Source organism: Artemia sp. Qi Xiang Cuo, chromosome 1 (assembly GCF_049724085.1).
Source record: "Artemia sp. Qi Xiang Cuo chromosome 1, ASM4972408v1, whole genome shotgun sequence".
NCBI lineage: Eukaryota > Metazoa > Arthropoda > Branchiopoda > Anostraca > Artemiidae > Artemia > Artemia sp. Qi Xiang Cuo.
In genome coordinates this window covers 37,320,228-37,342,378 of record NC_142794.1, presented here as the reverse complement: position 1 = coordinate 37,342,378, position 22,151 = coordinate 37,320,228, and the positions used below count along the sequence as shown (strand labels likewise).

Genomic DNA, 22,151 nt, shown 5'->3' with positions numbered 1-22,151 from the left:
AATTTATTTATTCTTACTCCTTGTTTCCTCAGACCCTTCTTTAGTGGATCCTTACTCAAGTGATACCAACTATGATGGCTCCTGCTCTCAGCAACGGACGAAGAGGATGAGGACCTCTTTTAAGCACCATCAACTACGGATGCTTAAGAGCTATTTTCAGACAAATCACAACCCCGATGCCAAAGACCTTAAACAGCTTTCTCAAAAGACCGGCCTTTCGAAACGAGTCTTACAGGTCAGTTGTTTGTAATTTCAAAAGATAAGTTGATTAACAGTAGTCTAACTCACCCATCAGTTATTTCAGACAGCTCTAGGTATTTCTGTTCGGGTGTGTGGTGAAAAATGGAAACAGAGAGGTTAAATGTGAAAAACGTAACGTCTCAAAAGTTTTCATTCTTTTGATTTGCTAAAAATTTCATAGAAAGCCCTAATCTTTTTTTTGGCTCAAAATTTCACGTAGCAACACCAGGTAAATAAAACGACGGGCAAAAGGGTTGAGTTATTCGTTGTATTTTTCAGACACACTTAGCGGTTAATGTGATTGGCTAGTGTAGTGCAGTAATCTCTCTTCTTTTCTTTGGCTCTAACTCAAATTTCTTGTAATTTTAGAACAGAAACAAAAATAAGGTTTTTTAGCTTTCTTTGGGAATAGCTTTTGATTAAAGATTTAGATGAGAAGGAATATCCAAAAATAACGTGTAGCTGAGTAATATGGCTTCATTTTTGCTATGCAATTCATAATTTTACGTCAAGTGGTCTCTGAACTCGAAGTGGGCGGGATCAGTGGTGGGGATTTGCCCCCACGCTCAAGAAATTACTTTTTTGGTATTTTCTTTTAAAAAAACCCCTTTTTGGTATTTTCATTGAAAAAAATCGAAAAACAAAATTGCCCCCTCCCCCCAAAAAAAATCACGAACTGAGAGCACTGCTAGAAGTAGCCTATCTGTCTCTACTACCTCATATGAACAATTGGCCTGTTTTAACACGCCCAATTGACAAGTTTCTATTTGTGGTTTGTTTCACTATAATAAAATACGTTCATGTACTTCCAGCTTAAACTTATCACGAGTATGTCAAAATGCTTAGAAAAAGATAAGTAAAAGTAAACAATTGAAAAGTGTTAAGGGCTACTTTAATGTCAACGCAGTTACATAAAAGGGAAGTTTAAATAATCGTACATTGAAATGATGAATATCATAAGCGCCAGCAGGGGGCAGGGGGGGGCATGCTTAGAAAAAGATAAATAAAAGTAAACAATTGAAAAGTGTTAAAGGCTACATTAATGTCAACGCAGTTAGATAAAAAGGAAGTTTAAATAATCGCACATTGAAATGATGAATATCATGAGCGCCAGCAGGGGGCAGGGGGGGCATGACCCCCTGAAAATTTAGGCCTATAAAGTAATTAAAAGCAAACCAAGGGAAAAAGAGCAGAATAGGGAAAACCATGGAACAAACATGTGTTACCCCATTGCTGGCTTCCTGCCAATAGATTTTGACCCTTAATAAGGAACATAAAAGTTCTAATTTGTGATTGAGTGACCCCTTTCCAGTTTTCCATAAACATTTTCTCTATATGATTTGGTTGGAGTAAAAAAAGGTCAAATTCTTCATAGTAATGAATGGTAAGTAAATAATGATCCTTGTCAATAACGAAAGTACAAGAGCCTAACTATTGATAACATTCAGTATAAGAATACGCTTTTTATGGTGATCCTAAATATGTTTTTGTTTATTAATAATTAGTGCAGTTATTAGTACACAAGACATTCGTATAATTATAGAAAACAAAGGAAAACAACTTAATAAGGGACAATTTCGGTAAAAAATATGCTGTCAACTTTTGCTTGCATTGCAAGAGTACCCGAGAGCTGATATATGAATCCACTATAATTAGAAATATTTCGACTGAACGGAATACTGGGAATTTTTGTATTTTCCCCCATGAACCGATACGTTTTTTGTGTTTTTTTTATCATTTTTTTCCCGGAAGTGATTGTATTTATCTAGTTGTCACTTTGAAAAAGAATAATTTTTTACAGCTATGAAGTATAAACATGTCAAATATGTAAGTTTTCGTTTTCAAGATTAAATTAAAATATTGAATCAAAAATTTGTATTTGATTTTCTTAATCTTAGTTTCAATGTTTTACTTCGAACAAACTACTTTTAATAAACAATTAAGTTACTTTTAATAAACAATTAAGTCTAAAGCAATAAATATTTTGGTGTTTGATAATCAAGTTTAAAACTCGATATTGTTAAAAAATATCCGTCCAACGCTTCGGCATGGCTCAACAGAACTGAATGCTGGAAGTTTATATTTTACTTTTTGTAAGTAGGCTATTGTTTTGTGTATTTTTTGTAATTAATTACTTTTTTCATTTTTATATACTTTTACTTTAATTGACATACTTTTTCCATTGTCTTTAGAATAATGTTTGTCTCTAAGCTTCATTAAAAAAACAACAACATTCAGTTGAAAGTTTTTTAACTGAAAGTAAGGAGCAACATTAAAACTTAAAACGAACAGAAGTTATTACGTATATGAGTGGGGTTGTCCCCTGCTCATCACCTCGCTCTTCACGCTACAGTTTTTCGGCACTTAAAACAACAAAAAAACTTATTTTTCTAATTAAACGACCCTTGTGTTTCGGGAGTTGTTTTTGAAGAATTTGGACAAGATCTAAACTTTAGCTTAAAGAGCGAGGTATTAAGGAGGGGGCAACCCCCTCATATACGTAATAATTTCTGTTTGTTTTAAGTTTTAATGTTACTCCTTACTTTCACTTGAAAAAAATTGTTTTTTTATTTAATTTCTCATTATTTTTTAAATAACGCCAGGTTACCTGGACCCGCCTCCACGGAAAAACACCCCTCCCCACAGAAATATTCTCTGGGCAATTCAATTCTGGCAAAAATTTGCCCCGGACAATTGCCCTTAACATCTCCACACCTAAAATTGAATCGGTAAATCAAGACAAAAAGAAATTTTGTATAGCAATTCTGGCAAAGGTACCCAGTGTAAAATTTCCCCTGGAAAGTTCATCCCCCGGAAACATCCCTTTCCATGGAAAATTCTCCCTGTGCAAAATCCTCCCAGCAGAAAATTCGTCGTCCCTTCCCCGTCCGAAAAATGTATGCATGCTTCCCAATAACAAATAAAACAGTGGGTAAATTTCATCATTCAAAAACCTATCCCCAGGGGCGGTAGGGGGCATTTTATCTCTAAAGACATAGTTATTGGGCCTTTCAACTATGCTGAACAGAACAGCTATCTAAAAAATTTGATTGGACGATTTTGGGGAAAAAGTGGCGTGGAAGGGGGCCTATTTGCCCTTCAATTTTTTTGGTCACTTAAAAAGGCACTAGAACTTTTCATTTCCAATTGATAGTACCCATGGCATAGCCGTATCTATAAGTAGGGACGTATCCAGGATTTTCGTTTTTTTTTGGGGGGGGGGATTTACGAAAAGTAACTTTCGAAAACGCAACACAATTTTATCATTCCTCTAACCGTGTTTCAACAGTTTACGAAGAAACCTTGTGCTTAATTGATTAGCGGGTATTTGTTTTAGTCGAGGAGCGGATATTCTTGTTTCCAGAAATAATCATTTCAATTTTCCCTATACGTAGACCTATTTTGTTACAACAAACACCTGATTATATGATCAGCATAAAGATGCATTTCTTTTGCCTAAAATTGATGCTTTTAAGCGTCAACTGTGACAAAGGTTGAAATGTCACCTTTTTGCTTGTTATCCTTAGATCACTAAATGTTTTGCTTCTGAAGGCGCCATAGAAGAATTCTACAGATTTTGATGTCCACTCAAATCATATGTTTGGTTGATTTCGAAATGTCTTTACAAGTTGCAAAAATACTCGATAAATGGTAGAAACATAGTTTACAAAAAGTTAATCCGGTTAACGATACTTATCTACTGTCTAAGTTTTAGTACGCAGAAAAAATACTATATCAACCGGTTTGAATGCATTGATTTCTTCTTTCGATAGTTGTTACAAGGTAAGCGATCCAAAAAGGGTTTCCTAATCGTATTCACGTGTTTTTTATATTATTCCTTGGAGAAATGAAGCTGATTTGGCTTGTACAGTAGCAACAGTAACTGCATTTGAAAACTTCTGCCAAGTAAAAAAAAGCTTCTCAGTCAACCAAATATAAAATAAGTTAATTTTATTAATTTTTAATTGAATTAAAAAGCTGAAAATAAAGCAGTGGAATAATGAAACTCTGAAATTGGTACTTGTGAATACAGCGACCAAACTTTGCTTCCTCTCTGTAATAAAACCGGTTTCTCTCTGTATCTCTATGTGCACTCGGGGATAATCAGCTTAGCCTGAGAGAGATAAACTACGGTACTGTTCTAAAATCTGTAAAACACCCGAGAAGTGAAGTTTGGTTAATGCTAATGAAATAAAACAAAATAGGATAAAAATATAATAGTTTAGAAACAAATTTCGGCTATATATTTGCACATTAGGTGGTGGGGGTAAAGCATAGCTTATATTAAATACGTAACCTAACCTAACCTAGGTACTTTTTTTCCCCTAAACCCGAAAAAACTAAAGTTTAAATATAGTTCTCGGATTGAGAAACCCCTTGTTATACAGCGTCAGATAGGCAATTACCGGGTAATGGCTATCTGAGATTTGCTTTCTCGACGCTTGTTTTACAGATAATAGAACAGTATCTAAACTACTATGCAGGTATATTTTAATTAAATATTTAATATATAGAGAGGGTATTTTGGTTAGGTTAGGTATTTAATATAATGCGTTCTGGGCGGCCTGCTTTCCATAATTCCCTGTTGTGGTTTCCATAATTTTGTTATTAAAGTATTATATTTTCATCATATTTTAGTATATTTCATTATGATTATCTTAACTTCACTTCTTGAGTGTGGTCGCTGTATTTAACAAGTACCCTGAAATTAACTTAATTAACTTTATGATTCAAGGGGCTTTGCAGTTGCTGACTTGAAGATCACCAGAGCTATTGAGGTTAAACCAGAGGCTGGCAGAGCCATAAGCGTGTAACGTGGGAAGGTTCAGAACCTTCTGGCCCTTGGTCCTGGAATTTTTATTGGGGTTTCTACTTCCTTGGTGTGGATAAAGATGTTGTTCATTGACCGTTCTTCTCATTTTTAATCAATTTTCTACTTCTGAAGGTGATTGGTCAATTAGGATCAACCGTCTGATGAAGCATCTTTATTGGTTAACAAACTAACAAAAAAAAGTCTCGGACCAGACTGACTTTTAGTAGCTTTTGCCCTATCACAAAAACAACCTAAATTGGCCATGTAACCTAATCAGTCTCACATTAAACTTTGGCCAGGTCTTTCATTTGTTGAGCTTGGTTAAATCAAAAACTATTCGGTACACTTCCTGTATATGGCCTTTTTACGAAGTTAAGTTTGGTTATGCTAATGAAATAAAATAAAATAGGATGATTTTATAATAGTTTTGAAACACATTTGGGCTATATCTTTGCACAGTAGGGGGGGGGGGGAGGGCAAAATATAGCATATATTAAATACGTAGCCTAACCTAGGTACCTTCCCCCCCAAAAAAAACAAAAAACAAAAACAACACTTTAAATATCGTATACGCAATTAAAACCACGCTATACATTGTATTTCTCTACAGCGGTGTCTTGCATCATCCCGTAAAAACGGGTTTTTCAACACGTTTTGACTGTAGCAATTGTAGCATCTCCTGTTTGACTTCTTTAGAGAGGCCCATATAAAGGGATTGTACCAACTATTTGTATCAGCGCGACCTCTGACGAACAATGAGTAATGAGATTTTCATTCGTAACTAACGTTCCTAGTTACGAAGTGGTCCAAATATATACATATAAAACAAAGTTCCTTTAATTTGCCCGAATCGGCTGTGTTCGCTCAAAAGGCATTATGTCACGCAATGCAAATTTTTTAGGAGACTGGAAAAACTAAAAAAAAAAGTTTTATTATTTTTTACTGTTTACAAAGCACCAGTTGCTTGTACAATGGAAACTATTTATGGTAATGAAAGGTACGACGAAAAATGTTCGTTTTCAGTACATTTTTTTCCTATCTATTTCTGGAAGTGAGAAAAGAGAATATAGTGTTTTTTGGGGAAAAGGTCTATTAAATGGCTTGAAAACTAAAATAAAATAAGAGAACATAAAATCGACCAATCGGATCTTGTTTAGTTTGAGTGGATTTTCTATAAATGTAAAATCGAAAAAAAAATGAAAGAAAAATACTCCAGAAACCCCTTTGAATCAGCGCAGCTGATACAATCTCGATACAGAGATTGAAAACGTTCTGTAGGTGAACTATCGCAATAAATCTTCAGCTGGATACCTCCAAGGAAGATTGTCCTTCATTATTGAATCTGGCTTCAAATTACAGCGTAAAATGAAAAAGGGTCGGATTTAGATGATCGGTCCCTCTTTTACAGGTTCTAATACGAATTCAGCTTTAGTGACTTTTATTACAGCAATCGTCTCTCCAATAGTTCTCGGCCTTCTTTTCTTCCTCTGCGTTCTTTTTTCTTTTATGTTATCCTCTTTCATTTGTCCTAAGGTTAATTTTACACGCACTTGTAGAACTGCATGAAATAATCTACCTCAGGTCAACTGTATTTCAATCAATTTGGCATTTTTAAAACCTCTCAACTACATCGTTTACTGTAGCAGAATAAATTTATAGGCTGTGGTGAACTTCACAATCAATTGAAAGACATCGACGTTTCAGGGGTTTGCCCCTTGGCTTATTATTACGAATAATTCAAGCTTATGGCTCCGGTGCTGTCGTAACGTTATCATGTGACGTTAGACGTCGTGTTTTGACGTCGTAACGTTATCATGTTTGACGTTAGTATATCGATAGAATATGACTTAGATGCCTGCTAAAGAAACACAAATCACTTGAAACATGTTTTGAACAATCTTCAGTCGTTTTCTGAAGGTTGCTCTTGGTGTTTTATGATGTACCATAGTTGTCCAATGAAGTATGGCGCTCCTCAAGGTAAAAGTCTTGGTCTGACTGTTATTCTCGCATATATTGACGACATTGGGGACAACCTAGCAAACCTAAGCCCTTCGCCAGAATCACAGTAGCCTATGAGCCCGCTGAAAGAACGAAGAGCCTTCAAATGCTTCCCTATTCCTTCAAACCAATATCCTGGAGAATAATAAACGGTTTCACGGCTGGATGTTCAACTTCAATGCAGTAAAACAAAAGAGTTTCGTATCCCCTCAATTAAACAACCGGTACCATCATTCTAACTTGTCTGTTAAAATGAAGCCTCCAAGACAGCGGATAATCTGGTATCTCCTAGGAACCACTTTCTTATCTGATTTTTCTTCTAGATCATATTTTGATTGAACCTAATCCTGCTCCACCAAAAAGCTGAAAAAAATGATTCGCCCCAAAATGTTCTTCCGTCCAGGTCAACCATTTAAACTAGTACCGATTTTTTTTTTTTTTACCAAAAGTAATATGGTGTAATATTCTTTAAAATGGTACTGGTGCATTAAATGGTCATTTCTAGAAATTCAAGTTAGGTTAATGCTAATGAAATGAAATAAAATGAATATATGATAGTTTAGAAACAAATTTGGGCTATATATTTGCACATTAGGGGGTGGGGGTGGGTGGGAGGTAAAGCATAGCATATATTAAGTACGTAACCTAACCTAACCTAGGTACCTTCCCCCCTAAACCCCAAAAAACAACAGTTTAAATATCGTAAACGCAATGAAAACTACTCTGTATTCCATTTCTTAATAGAGGTCTCTTTGAAAATAACCGGTCACTGGCGGTTTTCGTCTGTCATTCCATAACTGGTTTCCTTGCATAGTGTATGAAAGTGACCATCTAATTCACTAGTACCTTTTAAATCTGTGTGCTGAATTTTAAAATGCACTCAGGCGGTATTATGTGATATTTCCTATTAAGTTTATTGTGTTTTCTTCCATTTTTCATTATGGGTGCCGATATGGGGGGGGGGGCAGAGGGGGGCTCCAGCCTCCCCTGGCTGAATGATGCTGCCTTATATTTTATATTTTTATTTTGAGATTTCTATTATACAGCAATGGAAGTACTAATTAGACCAGGTAAGCCGCACTCCCCTGAAATTCAGCTTATGGGCGCCCATGTTTCTTATCATTTATATGCCGTTTCTACCCATAAGATAAGATAACGTGTATTTCAAGCCAAAATGTGGCCATGTACACAAATAACATACAAGATTAACAAATTACAGCACCCGTCACAATAATAAAGAAAAAAATAAAATAAAATAAAAACTACTCTTTTCCTTTTGCAAAATACTCATCAAGATATCTTCCCACTAAACGAATAAAGTGTGCCGACGGGCTTTTCAGGGCATCAGGAAGCAGCACTCCATCATTCCCAAATAAATTTTTCCTTGCCCCCAAAAGACCTCGATAACGACTCAGACAATGCTCCAAATTCTCCTCCTCTTCTTGGCAAAGAGGGCAAGCAAACTTGCCGTCCGGGACACTTATACTCTTCTCAAAAACTTTCAATCTCGAACGAATCGGAAGGCAATTAGATCGTAGCTGCATCCAATATGTAAGGTATCTAGACGGTAAATTTAACTTAAAGTAAAATTCCTGACCATAAATTATCTTAACCTCATTATAATATCTTAAAGTTTCCGAATTCTTAATCTCCTCACCCTATTTCTGTATTGTCTGGTCCTCCAGCACCCGCTTAATTTCTTTGTCCAACTATAATTGTTGACTAGTTGGTCCAAGGCCATTATTCCAGGAGAAAGAAAAGCACATCTTATCCAATACCTCTTTATCTTTAAAAGGCCAATATCTTTTTCTATTTAGCTCAGGTAACTCATCATATGCAGCCTTCAGTAACCTATCACTGGGTAACTATACAATCCTTAGCCAAAATTTTTTCATTTGGACTGTCCTATAACTTTGAAGAGACCAAAGCCCAAGGTCTCCTTTAAGAAACTGGGAATGGGTCATTCTATGCAACCCGTACAAACTCTTAAAATAATCTAGCTGAACGCTTTCTAACTGGGCACCATTTTCATGTCCCCAGATTTCTGCCCCGTCAAGGAGAATCGGCATTATCTTAGATAAAAAAAACCCTTTTATACAAAGAAAAATCCGTCTTTTCGCTAATTTTATTCCTTAAAAGAGATAATATATCAGCTCTTCCCCTATTCAACACTTCTTCGACATGAGAATTTCATCCACCATTAATTTGGAAAATATAGCCAATATGCTTTATTTGTACAACTACATCTAATTGTTGTCCTCCAAATTAAAATATAGAATCAGTTTTGTCAAGCCTTTTACTTAAAACATCCAATTTGGTTTTCATAATGTTCAGCTGTAAATTTTCCATTTCTAAATATTTGTCAATTCAATCGAGTAACATCTGAAGCTCCCTTGCCGACTTCGCCACCAATGCAGTGTCATCTGCAAATAATAACACCGAAAAATTAACTTTTCCAAGACACAGCTTCGGAGCCCATTTTTTTTCCAGAAACACCGTATCATTCAAAAACAAACTGAACAGTCTCGGGACATGATGCTGCCCTGCTTCACTCCTTTCTTAAGGTCAAATAACCTGGAAAATCCCGAACCTGCAACCCTGACCATAGACTTAGTCCCAGAATACATACCAACAAATAAACGAATAAAACTTAAAGGTAGACCTACATCTCTTAAATACTTTTCAAGGAGAGCTCTATCTACATGGTCGAATGCCTTTCTTAAGTCTAAAAACGCAAAATAGAGCTTTTTTTCTACCTGATCTATACTTCTGTATCAGTGCACTTAGCATAAATGCTCTATCCGACTTACTATAACCTTTCCTGAAACCACCCTGCTCCTCTTTAATTACCCTATAACCCTCCAACCATTCAATCAACCGATTGTCCGAAACCTTTTCTAAAATTTTACTAATTACAGGTACTAATGCTATCAACCTATAGCTATCATGCTCACTAGAACCACCTTCTTAAATAGAGGTACCATAAACGATACTTTTCAAATGGAAGGTCATATACCGCTACTTGCAATTGTATTAAAATACCCCCTAAAACTAGCAAAAAAACAACAAGAAAACTCTTTAGAAAAACTACTGATATACCCTCGAGTCCTGGTCCTGATCCTCCATGCATCTTCTTAGCTACTGTCCCAACTTTATCTGTGGTTACCTCCGTCAGTAACTCATAATCTTTTTCTTTCAGGGGAAACTGCGGAGCAGCCCTTAATTCTTCACTATCAAGGCCACTAGAATCTTCATCCACACTCTCAAGAAAATTAGGCCATGTATCAGCTTCAGGGTATAAGCCAATTTGTAATTGGCCTTTTCCTTGTCCATTCTCCTGCCTTATTCCTGACCAAAATTGCTTTGTATCCCCTACCATATAAGCCTTCTCTATCTCTTACTGTTCCTCTCTAATTTTCTCTCGTTTTTTCCTCTGTTTTAACCTTTTATATTCCCTTCTCCTCTCCATAAACCGTAAAAACAAGCTCTGCCTTTCTTCCTCTACAGAGCAAGCATTTACCAAATCTAATAACTCCTCCAACTCCTTTTTAAAGGAACTACATTCATCATCAAAAAAACTGTTTGTCCTTTTTATATTTGGTTTCTCTGACACACGAGCACACTCATAAATTACAAAACCCCAATCTTCCCAAATTTCATCTATATCTCTTGTTTCATCATGCAGACTCTCAACTTTCTCAATTATTTGAGGCCTCAAATTCTCCTCTTTCATCAACTCCAGCTCCTCTTTACTCCATTCACTCTTTAAAAACTTCCCTGATAAACAAAGATCCTTTGTAACCCTCCTAGTAGGACTATCACCTTTTTTATTCCTTGGAACTCCTCTTCCAAGGCAAAGCTTAATCTCAACTGGTAAGTGGTCAGAGCCTACGACCCTAAGAACCTCTACATCAACTGTCAGGGCCACAAGTTCTATACCAACTAAAGCATAATCATTTACACTAAAGTTTTTCACCGACAGAGAAGCAGTCTCACTCTTTGTCCTATTCTTCCACAATATCCCATTTGCAATCACTGAAACATTACCTGAAGAAAGTTCCAAAACCCATTTACCACAATAATAAAACCTTTTTTCCATATCTGCGCTTCTTATGGATGTCTCGCAGATATCAAGTATCAGGTTAAGCATATAAGCAAATGAAACATTATAAATCTCCTTGTATTCTATCGCATAAGTGTTCGAGTCCCCCACCACCAAAACATAATTCTTATAAAAACTTGATCGCAATTGCCTAAGCTCCTCCTCTAATAAATCCCGTGTCACTTCTACTACATACGAACTATTCTGGGGGGCAATATACACGGTACCTAAAATCAAACTTTTACCACTAACAAGATGAATCCGAACCCTATTCACTTAGAACAAGCTGGTTATGTGTCGGCAGGACAAAGGGCGTTTCTGGCTCATCAGGTAAGTATGAAAGTCTTTAATAATCTTTTGATGATTCAGCTCTGGTTCTCCTCGACTGACCTCTGTAGTTAGCTCTTCCGCCGCCAGATCTGGAGTTCTTTCTTGCAACATTACAGACATCAATACGGTTTTGATCGTCCGGGCTTATGACCTTCCAGGCTTTTCACTTTTGAGTATTTTTCACAGCTATTGGAGAATTCCGGACAGGACGCGGAGCCCCTTTCGAGAAATTCGGTTTCGGATCACGTATATTAAATTCGATCACCGTTTCGATATCACTCTCGGCTTGATTATCCCTCTCAGAGTTTTCAGACACCACTCTGCCAGCGACAGAAATGTCCGTTTTTTCGCTAGCCGGTTCTTTAGCTAAAGTTTCTACCCATACTGGTTATTCAATTTTTGGCTCAGCCTTTTGTTGATAAGCCTGTCTGACAAACCCAAGCAGGCTGTCATCTTGTCTTGTTATCCGTCAAAACCTGTCTCCTTTGGGATCTCTAGAAATATTCCAACAGAGCCTTAATTGCCTTTAGGTGCCAAGAGATAACTATTCTCAAGAAATATATATCCTTTATTTTCTAGTGTGGAATAGGCATGTAGCTCCTCCTATTCACCTGGGACGATTAGCCAATAAAAATAATTATTATTTCCGACTCTGTTTCTCTAGGCATTTTGTTTTAACACGTGTTCGCGTGCCAGGAAAAAGACAAAGGACAAAACCTTGGAACATTAGAAAAAACGAAAGCAGATGTCAATAAAGTAAGTTAAAGGCATAGCGCTGCTATGCCTTTAACGGGTTTAAGGAGGCAGTAATCCTACTTTTATTTGAAGTGATTCTCCTCATTTTAAGTTTTGATTACAATATGATTTATTTTGGTTTGTTTTATGATGGCTTTTTACTTTTATTTGAAAAGTTTTTTTTAATGGGTCCCACCTTTTTTCTAAGACGGACCGGTCAAAACAATAATAAGTAATTTTAAGTCTAATTAAGTTTACATATTTGGATTCATCGAAAAGTTTTATTTGAAAAGTTTTTTTTTTTAATCGGTTACCCTTTTTTGAGAGGATTAAACTATAATAAGCAATTTTAAATCTAAATAAGTTTGCACATTTGGATCATACAAGTCCTAATACTTTTCATCAGAGGCAATAGTCCTGCATTTATTTGAAGTGATTCTCCTCTTTTTAAGTTCGGATTATTATATGAAATATTCTTGATTGTTTTATGTTTTATAATCGTTCTTTACTTTTATTTGAAAATTTCCTTTTAATGGGTCCTCCCTTTTTTCTAAGACGGAAAGAATTATACTATAATAAATAATTTTAAATCTAATTAAGTTAACGCATTTGGATTCATCATTGAAAAAAGGAATAGTTTATGCATGTATCGTTATTGCAATTCCGTCTTTTGGAGTTTGAGTATCAAACAGTTGTGGTAACGAACTGTAAGTAAGGAGCGACCCGGCTCAATGGTAACCGAAACTCTAAAAAACGGAATTTTGATATCAATAGATACATCAAAAGAATCAAATTTTAATGCTGATATCAAATATATAAGTTTCATCAAGTTTAGTCTTACCTATCAAAAGTTACGCGCCTGAGAAAATTTGGCTGATTTTAGAAAAAACGGGGAAAGACCCCCTAAAAGCTGTAGAACCTTAATGAAAATCACACCATCACATTCAGCGTATAAGAGAATTCTACTGTAGAGGTTTCAAGCACCTATCTACAAAAATGTGGAATTTTGCATTTTTTGCCAGAAGAAAGATCACGGATGCGTGTTTATTTGTTGTTTTTTTCCAGGGGTGATCGTATCGACCCAGTGTTCCTAGAATATCGTGGAAGGGCTCACTGGAACGGAAATTAAAAGCTCTAGTGCTCTTTTTAAGTGACCAAAAACATGGAGGGCAAATAGGCCCCTCCCACGCTCATTTTTTCCCAAAGTCACCTGATCAAAATTTTGAGATAGCCATTTTGTTCAGCATGATCGAATATATGATAAATATGTCTTTTAGGATGACTTAATCCCCCGAAGTCCCCGGGGGGAGAGCTGAAAGTTATGAACTTCACCACATGTTAACATATAGCCTAGTATTGGTTATTGGGAAGTATACAGACGTTTTCAGGGGGATTTTTTCTGGTAGGTGGGGGGTGGGGGGAGGGGTGGGTGGGTCGGGGGCTATATGGGAGGATCTTTCCATGAAGGAAGTTTTCGTGGGGGAAAGGGACATTCCTATGAAGGGGCGCCGGATTTCCCATCATTATTAAAGAAAAAGATCAGAAATTAAATTTAAAAAAATTAAGTTTTTCAACTGAAAGTAAGGAGCAACATAAAAACTTAAAAAAAAACAGAAAATTTTACGTATATGATTGGGTTCGCCCCCTATTCAATACCTCGCTCTTTAAGCCAAAGATTTTTTAGTACTTTCATAAGAGCTGTTTATTCTAATTAACGGCCTTTGTGATTAAGTGGTCATTTTTAAAGAATTGGGAAAAAATTGGAACTTTAGCTTAAAGGGCAAGGTATTGACTAGGGGCAAACCCCCTAGTATACGCATTAAAAATGTATGAATATAGAGGTTCGTTATGTAAGTTAATTCGTAAGTTACGTATATTTATTACTAATAAAAACTTTCTTAAATAAAATTAAACAAGTTTCGAGAAAGCCATTTAACCAAATAAAAGTAAAATTAATATGCAATTTTTTTTAATTATTCGTGTACGGTGAGCCAAAATCAAAACCTGCGTTAATTCAAAAACGTTCAAAAATTAAATAAAAAAACAAGTTTTTTTAACTGAAAGTAAGGAACGAGATTAAAACTTAAAACGAACAGAAATTATCCAGTATATGAAAGGGGCTGTCCCCTCCTCAACGCCTCGCTCTTTATGCTAAAGTTTGACTTTCTCACAACTCTATTTTTTAAACAATAAAAAACAAGTTTTTTTTTATTTAATATGTGGACAAGGGTCAGTCTTTACTTAACGTTCATGACCACGAGCGGTTTGATGAGTTAAATTTTATTCTATTTTCAGTTTTCCCATCTCCTTCAAGGCACCCACCACATAGCCAGATTTTCCAACTTTTTGGTACATAAATGTGTCCCCTGAGCATCCAAAAATATGCCATGCATTTTTTAACCTTCATTTTAAATGCCATTTTAAAACATTCATAAAAATGATTTGGTGTGAAAGCACGAAATTCAGATAAACACGTAAATCCCTTACTATGGAGAGAATTCTTTACTTACGACTTCTCTAGAAGAACCTGGATGCCCCCCTAAAAAATGCAGAGAAAAAGTACTACTTTGGTTAAAAGTGATTTTTTTTACCAAATACATGCATTTGTGAATTTGCAAATTCATAAATTTACAAAATATGTCCCTTTTTTGGCCTTTTGTGTCCCAACTTTAGCGTTTGTAATTGGCACTATTTAGTAACCGTAGAAGTGGTGTGTTCCATTTCAAGGGTTTGTAGCTTTAAGTTGGCTGATCGACAACTAACTTTGTGATCACAACGGTTTAACCATTTGCCAATAATCTCAGATTTTGTTTCTAGTTCATCTGACTCTTGAGCATCTGAGCCTCGAAAAACGTCACGTAGGACAGGAAGGTGCCCGGAAAAGAGTGCAGATGCGGATCTAGAGAAAAACCTTGGGGGGGGGGCAATATGACAAGGGCACCAATAAGCAAAATCTTGAGGGAGTCGGTAATGTGACAAGGCTGATGAAAATAGACCAACTTATCAAATTTATTAAAAAAAAAAGAGTGAAAAACAGAAAAAAAACAAGGAATGAGAGCGTCAAAAAAAATCTTGGAAGGGACTGAGGTCCCTCGGATCCGCCAGTAAAAGTGTGCGTATATTCCTAATAAACACAAGAGTTTGCGCCTTCGTAACGCTGATTTTGACCACCAGTTCTATAACACTATCCAGTTCCATTAAACACTATCCAGTGAGATTTATGTAACTTGAATCACCCCTAGTGGGCCACCACCTAAGTAAAACACGGGCCTTCCTGGCTAGAAATGGGGTATAGCCTGGCAGAAGTCTATGAGGCTGGCTCCTTAGCCAATGCACCTGGAAAATTTAGTGTAATCCTGATAAAAATTTAATGGAAAATTAGATATACAGTTTCAAAAGTAATAACTGAGAGAAAAAAAATGTTTTCCTTCATTGATAACTTGTAGAAATATATAGGATAGGTAGAATTGGATAGGTAGAAACAGGGACACCAGTACAACAAAACACAGTAGCCTATATCAAACAGTTCGTGGGAACGAACTGTAACTAAAGAGCAACTCAACCAAGGTCATATCCAGGGGAGGGGAGAGCTAAGGGATTTGAACCCCCCTCCCCTCTTGACATGTTTGTCCAACTCGTAAAAACATGACAAAAATGCATATAAATAAATTTTTGATGCGTTTATTAAATTTTTTTATGTAACCTCCCCCCTCGAAAAATACCTCCTCCTCAGAACAGAATCCTGGATACGCCCCTGGACTCGACCCGATAGTAACCGAAACTCTAAAAGACGGGATTTTGAGAACAATAGATACATCAAAGGAACTGATTTCTTATGCTGATTCTGAATATACAAAATTTATTAGATTCAATGTTATCCATCAAAAGCAAGAGCATGAGAAAAGTAGCCTGATCTTCGAGAAGGAGGAAGCACACCTCAGAAGTCAAGGGATCCTATATAACGAAAATCACACCACCCGATTCAGCATGTCAGATACCCTGCTGTCCTAGATTCAAGGTCCTATCTCAACAAATGTTTGAGTTTTGTATTTTTGCCAGAAAAAAGAACACGGATGCGCGTTTATTCTTTTCCCCAGGGGTGATTATGTAGGACCAATAGGGAGAGGGCTCATTTAAACTCAATCTGCATATTTATATATATATATATATATATATATATATATATATATATATATATATATATATATATATATATATATATATATATATATATATATATATATATGTATATATATATATATATATATATATATATATATATATATATATATATATATATATATATATATATATATATATATATATATATATATATATATGTATGTATGTATGTATGTATGTATGTATGTATGTATGTATGTATATATATATATATATATATATATATATATATATATATATATATATATATATATATATATATATATATATATATATATATATATATATATATATATATATATATATATATATATATATATATATATATATATATATATATATATATATATATATATATATATATATATATATATATATATATATATATATATATATATATATATATATATATACTAAAACGTGTATTTTAAATGCATGCTTAACGGCTTTTGATTTTTGGCGGATGATTGCGGAATAATTTTGGAAAAAGTGTATCTTTATTTTCACGAAATTTGTCCTACATATTCTATTAAAAGCTTTTTTTTAGCGATGATAACAGAAATGTGGCAAAATCAGAACCGCCATCTCAAATTTATCTCACTATTAAAAGCTACCTTTTTTACTTTGTCAAGGAGAGAAGCACAGTTTACGGTTTATTGTCCAAAGCTTATCAAAGACACGATTGTTGCATTATTCCAGGCTCCTAGTTAATGTTAAATTTTTTCTAACTCTTTCATTTAGAACAGTGATTCATTTGCAAGGAACTTTTTTTCAGAAGAGGCTCTAGACATAATTTGAAGGGTGTGGGTTGATAGTTTCGTATGTTCTTGTACTTTCTATATAATTCTGAATTGTTTGCTTGCATTCACATTAAAATCAGCGTCCTATTACTCCTAGCCAAGGCCGTATCTAAGGGGTAGGAGTTTTTAATCCCCCCCCCTAAAAAAAATGTTTGTCCGACTCGTAAAAACTTAACAAAAAGGGATATAAGCAAATTTTTGATGTTTTTTTTAAGTTTTTTACCCCTCCTGCGGAAAAATTCTTTTGTAACCCCCCCACCCTCAAAAAAAAATCCTGGATACAGCCCTACTCCTAACATCAGATAATGAAAACAGTGGAGTTTCTTGTCCCAAATAAACTTTTTCAGGATAGGAGGGAAGCGACAAATGATAGCTGCTTTAAACTGATCACAAGTGGGATGGATGGGATTTTCCCCTTAAGGTCCGTTGAAGATGCCCTCATTCTCTTCTCGAAAAATCCTTAGATCCCTGTTAGACTTTTGCCTATATTATGTTTCTCCTGTACTTATACTTTTACTGCGTCTTGTTAGATACCGGTGGTGGTTTCTGCTGGTGTTCAGTTTTTGAATTGGTTCTACAACATCTACCATTTAAGACAAAAATCGTTCCATAATCATCATGTACCAACTTCTATAATATCCTGTTTAACTTCTATATCTGATTAATAACTTCTATAAATCATAATTTAAAACTGTATTACAAGAACACAAAAATTAATAGAATTATTTGAACTTGGGTTCAGGGTAAAAGCTGCGGTATAATAACACAGTTATTGTAAGAAAACAGGGGTTACATTACTGGGGTTAAAGGGGATAACTGCCCAACAATAACGTCCATTAAATTCACTGTATCGGCTTATTCCGGAACCCTTTTCTCGCCAAGAATGTTGTTCGGAACTATGATTCCTATTGGTGACACTTTTTATTGTGTAATTGCGCAGTGGTGCTGCACACCTCATTGATCAAGGCAGTACAAATCTAGTTTGTCTGCTTTAATATTCCTAAAATTTTCTCTTACTAGTTTATACCTCCCACTCGATCTTCAAGGCATTAAAAAAACAACAAGCTTTGGATGCATCATTTTCATTACTCAGTTATTACAATACAATAGTCATAAATATTTATCATACTTCCAGTCAACAACCTAAGTAAATTTTGTCGGTTTCGTGAGTGTAGTGGCTGGTATTTGTGAACAATGGTTGATGCACATCAGTGATCTCAAAAGAAACAATTTCCTTTTTTTTAATATATGAATGAAATCGTGCTCAAAGAAGAAATGAAGATAGTTTGGCAAATGCCACATGTAGAAAATTTCCTATCAAAAGGGTATTGTCATATTTTTATTATTTTATTTCAAACCGTCCTTAAGATATGTGTGTCAAGTGTCGGTGCAAATATTAAAAAAATGGAGGTGGGGGGAGAGTACCTAGATTAGGTCAGGGTACGCATTTAATATATGCTATGCTTTACCCCCCCCCCCTCCCCCACCACACCCCCTAATGTGCAAATATATAGCCCAAATTTGTTTATAAACTATTATATATTCATTCTATTTTATTTATTTCATTAGCATTAACCAAACTTGACTTTTTAGAAAGGCCCATGTAATGCCCAAGTGCCTTGGTCTAACCTGGGTTTTTGCTCTGTGTGTTACTTCATGAATGCTACTTCATGTTGCGTGAATGGCATGCAGAAGGGTCTGACAAGGGGTGCAAAAAAAAAGATGTCACTTTTGATCTAATCATACATATTTACGTAACTAGGCATGCGCACAGGGCCGTTCACGGGTTTGGATCCGCCCTGGGAAAAATTACCACTCTCCCCTGAAAAAATGTGTGCGGAAAAGTATGCTTGAAAAAGTATCTTGGCTGTGGCACCTCTCTCAGCCACGGGCCCAGGGCAACCTGTCCGTTTGGACCCCTTCTTAGATGGTCGTGTATAGGCACCAAGTATTATTTCTACAAAACTCATGTGGCCCGTTCTAACGGGGGGGGGGGTACAAAAGAACTGGGTACTTCTGTTGTATATTACGAAATGTGTCATGGCTAAGCGTGAATAGCATGAAGATTATAGTAATATATATATATTTTTCTTTTTAGGTCTGGTTTCAAAACGCCAGAGCTAAGTGGCGAAGACTAGTTCATAAAACGGACCCTAAACCAGATGAAAACTCATCGGAAAATCAGTCGGGAGACGAAGGAACCTATGTTGTATTTAGCGATGATCAAAGTCGAGACGAAATTACAAACTCCTGTGAATATCTCAGCTAATATTTATAGACACCATTTTTTTCATTTATTTAATTAAGTATAACGCGATTAGCTGTAGATATGTTATATGTTATGATTTTGGATGAATACAAGACTTATTTAAAGCCCTGATCTCTTAGGACTAGAAAAAGAAATTAGAATATGTTCGTTTTTTGTTTTTGTCATAACAACTTACAAAATACAATCTTGTCGTATAGGATTATCAAGACGAAAGTTTTAGTCACATCTTAAAGCGAGACTCTTTCGAAGAGCCTGGAAACGGAAAGCATTGTAGTTCAGTATTTGTATCGGTATTTGTAGTTCAGTTTGTAGTTCGATATTTGTATGCTCAATATTCGTATCAGAACGACTTAAAGGGCCTTGACATGTTCTTATTTTGCAATAATTTTCATTGAATAATTTTGCTAATTGCCTGCAAGGGATTTAATATAAAACCAGGACGCTCCACAAAAAGGAATGAATATGATAATTAAAAAATTTTTTTTATTAAAAACTGATCGATTGGGGATCGCTAATAAAGGAGCAATACTCGCCAGTTTTTTGTCTAACGGAGTTTAACACTGTGACAAATGGACTTGTCTACTGTATGCTCAAGGCAACTAAAAATTATATTGTCGGGGTATTTTTTTTAATCCTGAAAGGTGGTATTTTAGGAAAGGCCAGTGTTACCCTGACTCAAAGCTCAAGTTTCGTTGAATATGTGCCTATTAGAGAAATTTTTAAATGCAAGTTATTCTTTACTCCCCTTCATCACAAATAAAGCTTGAGATGGTATTTTTGCTGGAAGGCAACTGGCTATTGGAGAAGATTATAACCGACATAAATTCATTCCTCATTGTAGGCTGGTTAATGTTGAGCGATAGCATAGACCAACCATGCTTGTATTTTCAAGGATTTTTACTAGAAGTCGTCAAGGAAAAAATCGAAAAATAATATACAGTACAGCGGCACGATCTCATCAAATCTGTCAGCAACTTTGTGATCTATGTAAACAGTTCTCTAGCACAAAGGTTTACTAGTCTAAAAACCGGAATGTTTTCTTTATGTGACAAGCTACAGGAAGAAAATCCTGTCTCGGTTCTTGCCGACAAACGAGACCCAGTGGTACACCTCCGTCCTGCTGTGTTGTAAGTTGTTCCAGTGGCAATGAAAAATTCAAAGCGTACGTATATTTTCTTTGAAGCTAAATAAGACTGTCATTACCATGTGAAACAAGGTAAAAATATAGGTGGTTGAAATGGCCCACTGGTTAGGGTAAATTGAGGCCCCCAAGAGAGGGACTAAACTTGGTCTGTGTGCATTTGGCAAAATAGATTGTACAATTCGTATTTAGTCTAAATTCAACTCTCAAAAAGTGATTTTTTTATAAGCTGAATTTATTTGTGCTTTTCGTACTGTCAAAAGCAGTGTTTCCAGCTTGATCGCCCTGATGAGCTTCCTTTGATACTAAATCCCGAATGCTTCTTCTAGTGGAAGACATTTCATTGACGCATGCATATGAACCTTGAGCGACTTTCTGCTATTATATATTCTAAGCTTATTAGGAAGTTTTTTCTTTATTTTTTGTATTTCCACTTTAAGAGCTTCGAGAAATCAATAATCCTCTTTTCATTCTAAAAAGAAATGCTAGACATAAAAAACTACCAAAAATTAACTGCGATATTTGACGAAACTTACAACAGATTAATCTAAAAAACCACAAGTTTTTTCAACTAAAAGTAAGGAGCAACATTAAAGTTCAAACGAACAAAAATTATTTTGTATATGAGGGGGGCTGACCCTTCCTTGACCCTCACTCTTTACGTTAAAGTCTTAATTTTTTTAATGCTTCTCATTCAAAATCAACGGCCCATGTATTTGAGTCGTCTTTCCTAAAGGACCAGGACAAAAAGTCGAACTTTAACGTAAAGAGTGAGGGTTAAGGAAGGGCAGTCCTCCTCAAATATGGCCTAATTTTTGTTCGTTGCAAGTTTTAATGTCGCTCCTTATTTTCAGTTGAAAAAAAATTATTTTTTTATTTAATTTTCGACCATTTTTCGATTCATGCCAGGAAATCCCCTTCTCCCAGCCCCCCTTTACCGTTACTCCTGGAGAATTTCTACAGAAAACTTTCCTCTCCACGGAATATTCTTCCCATGGAAAATCCCTCCTCCCCGCAGATAATTATCACAGAGATTTCTGCATATTACTGAATAACAAATACTATATGTGAATAATAGGCTACGGGCAAATTGCGTAACTTACAGCCCTTTCCCCAAAGACTATGGAGGGTTATTCCATCACCAAAAGAATAGTTCTTGAACCTTACAACTGTGCTGAATCTAACGGCTATCTTAAAATTTTGATCGGATGTCTTTGGGAAAAATGGGCGGGGGAGGGGGCTGCCCTCCAATATTTTTTCCTTACAATAGCGTCACAAGAACTTTTTGTTTTCGTTTGAATGAGCTCTCTCCCGGGACCATTCCAGGACAATTGTTTCAATGCGATAACCCCTGAGAAAAAAAAAAATAAACACGCATCCGTGATTTCGTCTGGCAAAAAAATACGAAATTCGATATTTTTGTAGATAGTAGCTTAATAGTCTACAATAGGGTTGTCAGATGTGTCGAATCTGATGGTGTGATTTTCATTACAATCGCTTGAATTTTTAGGGTTGTTTTCCCCTTTTGCGCAAGTCAGGCA

General features: G+C 35.6%; 1 protein-coding gene across 1 annotated transcript in view; it reads left to right on the top strand.

Moving 5' to 3' along the window:
- Positions 1 to 19,567, top strand: part of LOC148956259 (LIM/homeobox protein Lhx9-like) — a 58,573-nt gene extending 39,006 nt beyond the window's left edge. Inside the window, exons 5-6 of the mRNA XM_089094757.1 lie at positions 33 to 235; positions 19,299 to 19,567. Of these exons, the coding sequence (XP_088950883.1) occupies positions 33 to 235; positions 19,299 to 19,469 (374 nt within the window). The 3' untranslated portion in view covers positions 19,470 to 19,567. The remainder of the gene's footprint in view (positions 1 to 32; positions 236 to 19,298) is intronic.
- The last annotated feature ends 2,584 nt before the right edge of the window (positions 19,568 to 22,151 follow it).